The sequence below is a fragment of the Euprymna scolopes genome, chromosome 3 (assembly GCF_053919585.1).
Source record: "Euprymna scolopes isolate OS-2025 chromosome 3, ASM5391958v1, whole genome shotgun sequence".
NCBI classification, from domain to species: Eukaryota; Metazoa; Mollusca; class Cephalopoda; order Sepiida; family Sepiolidae; genus Euprymna; species Euprymna scolopes.
Genome location: NC_136484.1, coordinates 90,226,495 through 90,241,058, shown reverse-complemented (window position 1 = coordinate 90,241,058; position 14,564 = coordinate 90,226,495). Strand labels below are relative to the sequence as shown.

Sequence of the window (14,564 nt, the reverse complement as noted above, 5' to 3'; positions counted from 1 at the left end):
TTCATCAAACTGAGATGCCGGGCATTTCCACTTGTTGAAATAGTAGTAGCTTAGTACTAAATAAGTACCAAATATGGAAACGAAATGTATTTTAATAATCTAATCTTGTGTTTTTAATTTCAAAATATGAATTATGAAATTATGTAAGCATGAAATAAATACAAAACTTTTTAAAATTAACAGGGGTTTTTTTTTTTGTTATTGTTTTTTTTTTCATGCCTAGTCCGTCGTTTCGTACATTTTTCTACTTCCGCCATTAATAAACATGGCGGCTAATAAACGTGTTATCTACGTTGGTAAGTGCACTCTAACTGATAATATGCTTTACCAGTCCAAAAATTAGATTCGTAAAATGTAAAAGAAGCTAAATTTATTGATAGCTGGTCTTTTTAAAGGTTACTATATTAAAATACAAATAAACCGATTTTAATTTGACATTATTTTAAAATCGCTGCTTTGTTTTGATGGTACTTCTACAGAATTTAAACCCGACCAAACCAACTTTTGTCAAACTGAGCCTTAAACTTAGATTTAAAAAAAAAATAGCTTGATACAAATTATTGTAGAAATACCGTTTTAAATAAATTCTTCGGTACTTGTGAAGTTTATGAATCTTACTATATTTTAGATAGAAAGGGTTTGTTAAAAAAAATATATAGTCGAATAAGTTTTTAACGTTTTTACTTCAAAACATTTATTCGCTTAGAAAAAAACAAGTAGTATCGAGCGAAAACAAGACAAAAATAGTCGTGATGGGACTCTTACATCTTTGAAGTCGCAATAATGACTCAAAACTAGAATATACTGGTAGAAATCAATCCAGTAAATATTACCGAGATATTTATTGGGTGGTTTGTGTAATTTTCACGTAAGTAAAAATGTTAAAAACTTATTCAGAATGGGTTTCTAAATAATAGCATTATTTATTAACCCATTCTTAACATGAGGAGAGGGTGTTTGTTTTGTTTTTTTTAACTCTTCTCTTCCTTACCGAGATACCGGCTATTATGTATTTAAAAAAGTTGCTTTTTTTTCTTAAACCATAAATATAAAAGAAAGAAAAAATAAATTAATAAATAAAACAACAAAATATACTTGACCATCTGTAGTTAACAGAAACATTTAAATTTTTGTAACTGCTTTTCTTAACATCTAACAAGGTATTTTCCGCCATTTAATTAATTTTGCAATAAAAGAATGAACAATAATGTACTCCTCTTCATTCATTCTATCTTTTCCACGTGTTAATCCGTCTTCATTCTCCTGACGAATATTTAAATTTAGTGCCCTTTTTTTTTTGGTTCATGTGAACTGAAAATTATTTTTTTTTTAAAGGGAGACAACTCAAATAAAACCAAAAACAAATGATTTAACAAGCACTACAGTTTCTGGGCTAGTAGCAAAATGTAGTATCTGTTTTAATACTACAATTCATCTTTTCTGTCTTCTGGCAATGAAAGAGAGATCTTTCTAGACTAAGATAATCCAGAGAATAGGTGCTGGATTTTCCACTCATTAAAAACTGTCCCAAGTAAATGGTGATGCTCCCATTTAATTTCATTAATTCTTTTGCTTATTTAAAAAATACTTTCTTTATATTTCATTCATTATGGTAAAACCTATTTAGTAGCAATTTAGAATAATGTAAGGATCTTAATTTTATGAGAATTTGTAAAATTTAAAGGATGTTTCTATCAAAGCAACCATTAGACAAATTCTATCCAAAAATGAGTTGTCTAGTAAATAGTTACATCTTATTCTAATATTAAAATTGTTGTATATTTTGTGATGTAAGATTTACGATTTTATTCTAGATTAACGTGACTACTTGGTGCTGGCCAATGTATCTGTAATTTATGTAAGTTTCAGAAGAAATAATAGAAAAACTGGTACGCATGCAGAGAGTGATCCGTGCTGAAATAATAACGTTATTATTTAAAAAGCCATTCTTAACATGGGGAGGGGAAGTTGTTTTGTACCTATTCTGTACTTTAACCTTACAATTGAATAAAAAAACATATCATAAAACTTTAATTAAACGTGGAAATATGATTTAAAAAATAGCGTGGATCACTCTTTGAATTAGCACCAAAAAAATAAACAATCTACTTAATAAGCAATACTAATGTATATTCTCACAATTGCTTAAAAAAACAATTCTCCAGTTAAATTCTATTTTAATGTAAGTTATTTAAAGCTAAATGAATTTCAGCATGATACCCAAGCAACGTATGTAGACTTGTTCCCGTAAAAAAACAAAATAAACAGTAATTAAATTGAAAAAGGAAATGTTTTAGACAAACAAAACATTCATAATACTAACTTATCGTGAGCTTCATAATACACATGTAATTTTGAAATTTAAATTTAATTAGATTCAAACAAATTCAGTTTTTCCTTTCAACTAATGACAAAATTTTAAATTACTGATGTAAAAACAAAAATGCATGGGTCTTAGTACTTTATGCAGTTGCATTTTTATTTAAATATAAAGTAAATAATAGATTTCCAACAAAGAAAAAGACAACAACAAAAATTGAATATCGAGACCACACAGTGAAAAATGAGACTATTAGATTTTCTGATGTTCTGCCATCTGAATTATTTATTGTGTAATTCTAAGCAGTTTGTTTTTATTCACTATTGAAAAATACTTCTATTTTAACAATCTTTCTAGGGAGATTAATTAAAAAAAATTTTTTTTAAAAACTGAATACATTTTTTTCTTGTTAAGAATATATATTAATATTTCACAAAAGAAAATGATAAAGCAGAGTCAAATGTTGATTCTTGTAGGAAGAATAAAATAGATTTCTTTACTTTATTGTTTAGTGGAACAGAATTTTTCTGTAAATTTTGATTGAAAAATGTGTAGCCATTAATAAAATACTGATATTTTGGTATTTATTCAGTTGACAGACCATGCAGAAATAACGTTATTATTTAGAAAGTTATTGTTAACATCAGGAAGGAGAAGCTTTTTTATTCTGTACTTTTAGCTAACAGTTTAATAAACAAAAGATGCCATAAAAATTTAATTTGGAAATCCTATCTAAAATAGCATGGGTTGTAAACACCACAAGCATTGCTATTATTTTAATTCATGTCGATATAATTTATTTATGTTTACAAATGAATTTTTCTTTTCAGGAGGACTTGCAGAAGAAGTTGATGAGAAAGTTCTTCAGGCAGCTTTTATTCCATTTGGAGACATTGCTGATATACAAATTCCTTTGGATTATGAAACGGGTAATGAGATTAGCAGTATTTTAAGCTGTTTTTCAATAACTTAAACATTTAAAGGGTGTTCATAATAAATTGGCACATTTTTGGGGAATGGGGGAGAACGTCATATCTTGGCCAATAGTTGATGTATTCTTAAAATTGAAAGTAAATCTCTTAGAAAAGCTTTTACTAAATACAGTTCAATCAAAGAAGCTGCCCTGGGCTTTCAGACAAGATCTAAACCTGGAGCATGTAACCTTCAAAGTGTCACCCAAGCACTAGTTTGATTCTGCCAATAATCTCATCCTTGTTGTTGCAGAGATTGTTAGTATCTTTCTAAACTGCACTCTACACATGATAGTCTATAGATTGCAATTAGGCAAAGGACTTTGTATGGACTTTAGGCTAGCCACCTGTTGTTTTGTGCCTTGTGCAACTGGTGCTTTTCAGTCAACCATGGTCTTCAGTTGTATAAAGCTGCCAATGGAACACAACAATAACTATTTGTTGCACTTTACTCTATTAAATATAGGGTAGAATGATAAAATTGTGACTCTAAAGAAAACAACACTACAGCTTTATTTTAAAACTTTTATTGAAAAAATTAATTCAAGTAACTTGCTTATGTAGTAGAGCTGACATTTATTCAATGTAGCTGCCTTCAGCCTCAATCACTGCCTCAATACGGATCTGGAACTGGGAACATGTCTTTTTCACAAGTGCTGGCAGGAGCTCAGCTAGCAGTATCAGAAAGCGTCATTAAAAATTTCTGGTAAACACTGGAATATTTAGACTTATTGTCTTTCGAAGCTTATAACTTCTTGAAAAATGTCATTTAAACCCTATTTTTTTTTTAAATTAAAGAAGCAAAGACCAAATTTTAAAAAGAATAACAAGTTTAATAGCAAATTATGTAATATTTGTTCTTTTAAATCGGTTTTCTTTAAAAAAGATTTAAAGAAAATCCACGAAATTTTACTTCGATTATAAAAAATATATATAAATTCCAAAAAATCACTTACCTATAAAAAATACTATTCAATGTGTACTTCCATTGTTCATTGTTAAGAATTTATCCATATTTATACTTATATTCCATGTCTTTTTTAAATAAAATACTTTTTTAAACAAGAATTAAAAAAAAAAACGAACTCAGATTTTTTGATTGTTCAAATAAAGGGAGACAAATCTCTGATTTTTTTCTCGTTTATCCTACGGTGGCTTATAAACGTCACAATTAATATTTCTTTCTATTGCGTGCTGTTAACCAAAATTAGTATTTTGGGGCCTCCGTAGGTCAAAAATGCACACATTCACTTATAAGTTTTTGTCATTAAACAAAAAACCTAGTCAACCGATTTTTTAATATTTTTTTTATTCTCTTAATGAAATACGCAAGTTTTTGATTAATATATTTTATTTCTACTTTATTGAGTGAATTTTTTTTTTAAATATCTAAAAAAAGAAAACATTGAATAAAATAGAAAAAATTGTCGTCAGCATCTGATATTTACTTGACAATATAAGCATAACATGAGCTTTCATTTAAAAAAAAAATCAACGTGGTTTTTTAAAAAAAAAGTTTTTACACTTTGGATTTTACAGGTAAATTTCCAAAAAACACACCTTTTTTTTTGTTTTAAATTAGAATATTTTATTTATTGATCTTTTATCTTCAATTTGTGATATATAAAACTTTGGTGAGTAAAGTATTTAAATTTTAATAGACATTTCAAAAGAGGTGTGGGGGGTTGAATTTAAAAAAAGACGTTTATCTAAAATATTATATTCGGTTTATTGGAAAAGCATAAAATTTCACATTGACCCTGAAAATATCGTAAAAATTGAACCAATAGAAAAATTTTGATAAATTTTTTAAGTTGAAAAATATTTACCTTGTAAAATTCAATTTATTTCATTACGTAAAAAAAAAATGGCTGCATGAAGGCAAGCCGGCACTTTGTAAACACTGTTTTTTAAAAAATAATATTTTTATTATTTTTGAAACAACTTTAATAGTTTATTTTGGAAGTATATTCCATAAAGAAAATAAACAACCCATTACGAGTTTTTTTATATTTTATTCGCAGTTTTGTGTTAGGGGTGTCAAAAAATTAAAAATTACCCAAAAATTCTGATACACCTAGAGCTCAGCTAATACTCAGCGGATGGCAACAATCAGGCTGGCTTTGGTGTTGTGGGAGGTCATGTTGGTGATGTTCTCAACGTATGATCAAATGAAGTAGTCCAGTGAGTTCAGGTCGGGAGAAGAGAGGGAGGCTAGTGAGAGAAAGGTACAAAGTCGTAACACTCTTTCTGAAACCCAGCCTGGGTCTTTTTGGACTTGTGGGCTGGTGCTGAGTCCTACTGTCACACGAAGGGTCTGCCAGTGGCCTCCTGATTACACCATAGGATCACCACACTCTTCAGCACATCTAGGTATACTTTGGTGTTGACTTTCAAGCTGACTTCAAAGATGTGAGGTCGTCCGACGCGTTTAGCTGTGCCCTCAAGCATTGAACTGTCCGGATTTGCATTTTCAGGGTGCTGGCAATGGTCCTGTTGTTATAACTTGGATCGGTAGAAAACATGAGTTGTACAGCGGTGCATCTCCAATCTTGATTGTTGAACACTGTGTTATTTACAGACATGATAGAAGGCTCCTATCGCTCTTAGGATTTGTACACAACTGGGCAACTAGTAGATAGTCTGCAACAAAAAAAGAAAACCGGTTTTCATTAAACTGAAATGGAATCAAGTTGTCTTTTCTAGAGTGACAATTTTATCATTATATATATCAGTACTTCTGAAATGAAAGAATTATCAAATTTATTTTGAACATCTATATAAATAGTATTTATGATATGTTGCTGAATATATTGACTATGCATAAATTACTAATTTACTTTTTATATCTTTTTACCTTTTAGAGAAATATCGGGGATTTGCGTTTATTGAGTTTGAATTGGCTGAGGTAAGGACAATTTTGTTTTCGAAATCATTTTAATTTAATGATAATTATTTGATTGTCAAATTTTGTAGTTTATTTATTTCTTTGCTAGGACAGAATATGGCACATGGTTATTTTGTAAAATATTGAATAGTCTTGTGAGAGATTATGCTGATCTGAATTTCAGGTGCTCTCGAGAAAGTTAAGTGAGTTAAGGAGCAAACAGCTGATTCTGAGAGTGGGTATTATGTCAAGAGATTGTAAACAATTTTAGGTTGAGTAATAATATCAATAGACATCCTGAATCATGCAAAGTCTAAATTGTTTATACAAATAAAAAATGAATGAAGGCACACAAGGAAGCAGTGCCATGATGGAAAAATTGAGGGGACATTTTTAGTGTATCAAACATGTGATAGTCCTCCGTACCGTCTTTATTTAGTTTTAAACTGAAAGCTTTTGTATACAAAATTGTTAAAGATATATGTAAGAAATATAGATAAATAAAATAACTAATGAAAAAAGGCTCACATTTTACATAAAGCTATATTGTATTTGTTTTTTCATTATCAATAACCCTTTAAACATTAGAATGTGTTGCACACAGTGAGATGATTTATAGAAATATAAACTGATCAGTGAGGGTTAAGAATATGTGTTGCATAGAGAGACATGATATGGGGATGATACGAAAGATGTGTAATGTAAGCCTTGAAGACAAGCTTAGGCTTCAGATGACCTTGGAAGATTAAATCTAGACAGTATAAAGAGATGCATATGAACAGGAGATTTCATTGGTTTAGTCACATTGAAGGAATGGATGAAAGTGCTTAGTTTAGTAGAACAGTTGAGGTAACAGAGTCAGTTGGCAAGTAAAACATGGGAGGAGGTGATAAGGATAGATTTGAGCAAAATAGGCATAAATAAAGACATGGTCAAAGATAGATTAGTTTGAAAGTCAAGTTCTGAAAATTATCCAACACATACCAGCATGTAAAACAGATATTAATCCGAATATGATGATGATGCATAGAAAAGTTTTCTCTCCTACTCCCTTTTGGCCCTGGATACGACCTTAAACTATATCCAGTGATGAGACCGCAACTTGCGGGCTTTGAGGAGTGTGGAGCCACCCTTTAATTGCCATTGCTCTCAGGTCCATTCTGACCCGGAGTGGTAGTACCTGTTAGAATCCCAACTATGGGTTAAGTAGAAGCTGACTTGAAAACAACAAATATATTCTAGTAAAACATTTTTCTTTAAAATCTTTGGATTCGGCATTAAATAACCTGAAAAAGTTGATATGCTATAAAACAAAAACAACCAACCAACCCACTACCTTTCTCTCAATTCTATGTTCTTTTTTGTTTACTTAAAATATGAGGTGTTGATCCTATCTTGAGTGTTTCTCTAATTTTAGAATTGAGATTTTAGAATTGAGATTTTAGAATTGAGATTTTAAAAATAAAGGGAGGTAGATCATAATCGCATTGTAATGTTTATGATAGATGCTTAACTGAGCTTCAATCTCTGATACTACTCTTCTCCTCCATAAAATAAGAACTTTTAAAGTTACAAGACGCAGCTGGGAGCATAACGCAGAGCTTCTCTATATCACATTCCCTATCACAGACGGTTACGTTTCCGACACGTTTCCCAGATCAGCAAGATCAACAAGCCTTGATCTATTTCTGGCCACAATTCCCGATGATTGTGTAATGAATGCCCATAGCCCACTTCGGAATGCTGATCACGCTGTGATAATAGTAGAAATTGCCCTAAAATCTCGGCCCAAAACTGAAGAGCTATTGCTCAAAATGACAAGGTATTATAAGAAGGCTGACTGGGAAGCCATCAGGGATTTCATCAGAAATGCCCCATGGGGAAACATCTTTTCTCTTCCTGCTGAATAGTGCGTTAATGAGACTCCTGAATGGTTAAAATGGCAATTGAAGCACATGTTCCCACGTGAAAATTCTATAGCAAACTCCACTCTCCCCAATGGTTTACTTCTACTTGTGCAGCTGCCATTGCCCAAAGGCAACATGCATACTGCAGATTTAACCAACATAAGTCCAGTACAAACAGACAAAAGTTTATAGAAGCTAGAAATAATTGTAAGAAAGAAATAGCAACAGCTAAGAGAGAATATTCTGAAACCAGCAGAAAACGCATCGAAGCACAGAAATTAGGAACCCGTGATTTTTGGAAGATTTACAACAGTGTAGTAAATAATGAGCAATCAGTAATTCCCCCACTATCCAATAATCACGAGGTTCTTTGCATGGCAACACACTTGCCAGTCAGTTTGCCTTAAACTCCACATTGGACTCAGCAAACCACTCCCTCCCTGACTTTCCTTTGTGGACAAATGCCACACTTGATGATCTGAAAATCACTCCCTCTCAAGTACATGTTATCATAAAAAACCTAGACACATCAAAAGTATGTGGACCCAATCTCATCCCGGCTGTGCTATTAAAAAAATGCTCTGCTGAAGTTACTTCAGTCCTCTCTAAACTATACAATAAATGCCTTAACAAATCTTGCTTTCCTGACTGCTGGAAAACTGTTTCTGTATTACCAGTTTACAAGAATTTTGTCGAAAGAACTGACCCATTAAAGTATCGCCTCGTTAGCCTCCTCCTACTTTGTACCAAAATATTTGCATCTATAATTAATCAAGCTCTAGTTCATCACCTTACAGCTGCTAAACTTCTGACTGACCAACAATACGGATTTAGATAAGCTTGTTCTACAGCAGATATCCTAACTGTAATCCTGTAACATATGTACCATTCACTGGACAAAGCAGGTGAGGGTAGAGCAGTACCTCTAGATATATCTAAGGCCTTTAACAGGGTTTGGCATGATGGTCTTCTCAGAAAAATCAGATCATTAGGTTTCACTGAACGAGTACTTAACATAATTAGATCTTTCTTAAATAAAAGAAGAATGCAGGTTGTCCTCGACGGTCATACATCTAAACAATATGATATAAATGCGTGTGTACCTCAGGGGTTTATCCTTGGACCTTTATTATTCCTAATATTCATAAATGATCTCCCTGATAAAATTGTTTCTGAGATGGGTATATTTGCGGAAAACAAATGAACACATATCTAAGGAAATGGCAAAAACACTAGAGGAAGACTTCAAATCTGTGGTTGAATGGGGACAAAAATGGATGATCACATTTAATGCTGCCAAGATTAAGCATGTTTCCTTCAATAATTACAAGAAACCTTCACAACCACCAATAGCTATGACTAAAGACATATTATCTGAATGTACTTTTTTCAAACTCCTTGGCCTAACGTTCACAGGAAACATGAGTTAGAACAGATACATTGAGAGCATTGCCAAGGATGCTATGAAGAAGGTGGGCTCCCTTTACCGTGCTAGAAAGCTACTTACGCCTGAAAGTATCCTGTATCTCTACGAGACCATCATTCACCCATGTATGAAGTACTGTTGTCACATTTGGGCTGGTGTATCTGCTACTAGTGTCTCACTCTTGGACAGGGTTCAGAAGAGAGTCATCAACCTGATAGGTCCTGAACTGTCATCTAAGCTTCAACCTCTGTCCCATCAATATAATGTTGCATCCCTCTGCCTGTTCTACACGTATTTTAATGGTGAATGCTCCGACGAGCTACAACAAGCCCTTGTACCGTCTCGACATAAATACCCCAGACAAACCCGACAAGCAGCAAAATCTCACCCCTATACAGTGGAGATCCCTAGATGTAAGAAAACTTCTACTCTAATAGTTTCTTCACCAGAACTGCTAGACTTGGGAACTCCCTTCTGAGTTCCTGCTTTCCCAACCGTCCTGACATGCAGAAGTTCAAGTGTAATGTAAACAGATATCTCACTGCTCAACTCCCTACATAGTATCCCTGCATCTTATGTCCCCGATAGTAGCCCCCTATATCAAAGTGACACTGTGCCTTGTTTGGGGTGAAAATGGAATTAAAAAAAAAAAAAAAAGACATAGAACTCCTCCCCCCCTCTCTCTCTCTGTACCAAAAATCAAGCTGAAGTTTGAGTCATCCTCTTTGATAAGCAATTTCTTCTGCCTATTCCACCCATTGATTCCAGGCGATCATCTTCCAACTGACGATCTCTTTAACCCTTGTCCTCAAGTTGGCCCCAGGCCTTAGTATGTGGTAAAGCATGAGTAAAATAAAAAAGATATAAAAATGTGGAAGTTGAGACCAAGGAAGAAAATCCTAACGCAACCCTTGTTCAAACTTATGAACTGTAATTTTATGGTTAGTTAATGCATGTTTTATATCTTTTTTTAATCTTATTTGTTTAAGGAATATTAGCTGCGCATTGATCAAGATGCTTTTTCTTTTATTTTTGTCTCGCCTTTATTTTTTAAACAATGCTCTTTTTGTTTTGTTCGTTTTTTACCAAATTATTATTTTTTCAAGCTTTGAAAGTTTAATTGATTCTTATTTAGAATTCAACTTAAAAAGACAAAACCACAAAAAATACAGAAAAATCACATAATGGAACGAAGATGTCATATTCCATAAATTATGTAAATTAAGAAAATCAAATTTTATGAGTATCTTTTATGACTGTCTTGCCCACTATTGTGAAAAATAAAAATGTTAACAAAGGGAGATAACTCAAGAATAATTCATAACTACTAAATTTATGTTATAATGCCAACTGATTTCCATTAATCATTGAAAAATAATTTTCTTTATAAAAATAAAACTACTTGATAAATTTATGTGATTTTTGGAATATGACATTTCTGTTCCATGAAGAATGTGTACATCGAAAAATGTTTCTGTAGTTTTTTAATTGAATTCTCGATAAAAACCGTTTAATTATTACAGTATCATTTGGTTATTGAATTAATTGAACTAAGTTATAATAAAATTATAATTAATTTTATTAAGATAACGCTGTGTTCATGTCTATTTATAAAATACTTAGATGTAAATGACTACGAAAATTTTCAATCTTTTAATATTTAAGAATTTATTAAGAATTCTGAGGCTAAAAAATGACTTCTAATCAAACTTAAATGCTTTCAAATTTCAAAAGAACACAATGTAATTTAATCTCTTTTTTTAACAAAAGAAAATTTGTTTCATGTCATGCTATTGCACTTTTTATTTCAATAATCAATTAGTAGTAAATAAAAATTTGAATGTGTAAACATTATGTTGATTATAAAAGTTGTACAAGAAATACACACACATGAAATTGTCTTGTAATTTTATTAAAATAGATGATCATCAAATTAGATTTTTCGTCTGTAAATGTGTTTTTTTCCATTCAGCATATTTTAATATTTGTTCATCTTTTTAGGATGCTGCAGCTGCCATTGATAATATGGTAAGTTTAATTTTTTTTTTTTGGTATTATTTGGTCTTTCTGTTTATTAATTTATTTATTTTTTATAAAAAAATGCATATTTCCTTGTGCCAACTAATAAAAATGTCACTAACAAACAATTACTAAAGATATCAAAACAAAAATATTCAACATAAAGAGGAAAATGTAAATGTAGCTTCCTTTAAACTCTTTACCCAAATCTAACATTTGATTAACAGAAATTGATTTACTTTGTTTTTGATAGTTTATTCAAATATTTTAAATAAAATAAAATAACAACAGAAATCAAACTGATCCACATGATTGTTATAGTTGATCCAAAAATACTAAAGTAAAAAAAACAAACAACAAAAACCTCCCAAAAAACAAGATCCGATAATCTCTCTGATTGTTTTTCTTTGAATCAGACTTAATCTCAAAACGCTTATCACAATTAGAAAGGGAGGTAATTCTGACTACTTTATTTTATAAAGAAATGAATTATCTTGATTTGATTAAGAAAATTTTAGTTTTTGGAATTGCTTGTGCTTCTGACTTTACTGGAACTATTATTAAGTTAAATAACCATATAATATTAAATTAAAGCCGAGTTAATAAGAGTTTTTTTTATTTTAATCACATGAATGTTAAATTTTGGTCGGTTTTGGGATTGAGTTATATTTTTTTAAATTCCATTTTAATTGTTCTAATTAACTATAATTTGCAATTTACTCATTAAGTCACCCATCTCTTACTGAGTTTCTCTCTATTACTCTTATTCTCTCTCATTGTATGTTGTTAGATACTGTCTCTATCATTCTCACTTCTCTTACTCTTTCTCTCCTTATTTCTCTGTTAACACTCAAAATGAACCATAAAACAGAGGATTTGAATAGTCCATTAGTTGTTCCTACCAGAGGAAGTTCAGGATTTAAATTGATGTTATTTTAATAATATTTGAGAAATTACGGAATTAATTTAAAACCAGCAAAATGGAATTTCACAAAATAATGCATTCTAGTGAATTTAATTTCACCAGAAAAGTCATTTTACTAAAGAAAATATTTTTTTTGTGAATTGAAATTTTTATTTTACTAAGTAATCCATTCAAAGAAACTAAAATGTGTTTTATGGAAATTAATTAATTTAGTAAATCTATTAAATCAATTCTTTATCTTAAATATAATTTTAATTTCACAAAGTAATTGATTAAAATGAATGACTTGTTTAAGAAATTGCAATATATTAACGAAAATATATTCTCAACAAACCCGACAGTCATAAAATCCCAAACCTTCACTGTAGAGGTCTTTAGATGCTGAAAAGATTTCTTCTTTTTCCCTCTGGAATTTCATCCCTGTTTCCTTGACTCTATCAATTTGCAAAAGTTTAAATGTAATGTGAATAAACATCTTGTTGCACAACTCCCCATTGAGGATGCCCTTATTAATCTGGCTCCTAATTCACAGTAGCCCCTTTTGTCCTAGAAGCAATGTGCCTTGTTTGGGATGAATATATGTTAAGAAAAAAATTAAAGTAAGGAATTATTTTTATTTTATTTATAAAGTATATGTGTAACAGCTTAATATATACTTTTTTATTATAATTTTTTTTTTATTTTAGAATGATTCCGAATTATTTGGACGCACAATCCGAGTGAATTTAGCCAAACCAATGAAGATAAAAGAAGGTTCAATGCGACCAGGTTTGACCATTGTTTTTACTTTTTTATATGCAATCTCACTTTTTGTCTTTTAATATTGCATCAAATCCTTTGCTTTTAAAATCAACATTTGATTATTATTTTCATGTATATTTTCATATTTTATACAATTATAGAAGTGAAATAAGCTTACCTGCACAAAGAATAGAAGCTATGTTGAATGCATTTGTATCTGTTTGTAACATTTGATCATATGACAAACGTTACGGTGCACCTTTTTCAAGTGTTGCTACTATGATTAACAACACTAAGCTAAATACTCCATCAGACCAGAGTAATTCCAGTCATGAAATCTAACTCTAATCAAACAAAGGCCAATGGAAATAATACTATAACTTAGTTAAACGCCTCATTGAGAAAAATAAATTTATTTATTTGGGTGCCCAGCATTGCCCGGATGTTTGGAGGTGTGTGTGGAGCAAAAAGTGGTAGTAGGCAGGCAGGCTTGAACCCATACCATGAAGGAGGGAAAAGACAATAAACATGAAAAAACATGACGTCTTTGCCATTGCGTCCCTCACCAAACCAGAAGTGGTGAAGTTTTGAATTAAGGCTAGTCAATCGAAAAGTAGGGATGACTTTTGAAAAATAATGATAAAAGCGACCCCTTCTTGTAGAAAAGTGCCTAGTTGAGAGTAAAGGACTTAATGTTTTTGTCAATTTTTCGATATTTGTCGTCCGAAGGGTCAAGCTTCAAAATGATACCAATCTTGTGAAAATCCATCGCCTCTGTTGAAAGTTTTAGGCAGACATACAAACATACATGATCATTGCAACATCTTGTCAGACGAGTGCCACTCCCTCAGGCACTGAAAATTCATGAGCCGAAAATGACTTTAGTCCTGCGGCAAAATTCACATGCTCAAGCAGACATAACACTGGAGACAGTCACATACATACATATATATATATACACATACATATATATACATGCATGCATACATACATACACAATACATAATACACATACATAAACATACACAAGACAGTCAGTGGCATACATACATATATATATAAATGCAAATATACATATATACGCATACACATCTGTAAACATACACACATATATACATACACAATGCATAATACACATGCATACACATACACATACACACACATATACAAATACATACATACATATACACATGCACATATATATATATATATATATATATATATATATATATATATACACACTTACCTACATATACATACACATACATAAATATGCACTCATACACGTACATGCATATACATACGTACATACACATATCCATGTAAAATACACATGAACGAACATCCCAAAAGTCATGAATAGTAAGT

At 31.1% G+C, this 14,564-nt stretch overlaps 1 protein-coding gene across 2 annotated transcripts in view; it reads left to right on the top strand.

Moving 5' to 3' along the window:
* Nucleotides 1–225: 225 nt before the first annotated feature.
* LOC145257381 (peptidyl-prolyl cis-trans isomerase E-like) overlaps nucleotides 226–14,564 on the top strand; it is a 54,407-nt gene continuing 40,068 nt past the window's right edge. For both annotated transcript variants that reach the window (XM_080115658.1, XM_080115657.1), the window contains exons 1-5: nucleotides 226–296; nucleotides 3,151–3,249; nucleotides 6,156–6,199; nucleotides 11,513–11,539; nucleotides 13,142–13,223. In XM_080115658.1, coding sequence (XP_079971784.1) covers nucleotides 266–296; nucleotides 3,151–3,249; nucleotides 6,156–6,199; nucleotides 11,513–11,539; nucleotides 13,142–13,223 — 283 coding nt within the window. In that variant the 5' untranslated portion in view covers nucleotides 226–265. The remainder of the gene's footprint in view (nucleotides 297–3,150; nucleotides 3,250–6,155; nucleotides 6,200–11,512; nucleotides 11,540–13,141; nucleotides 13,224–14,564) is intronic.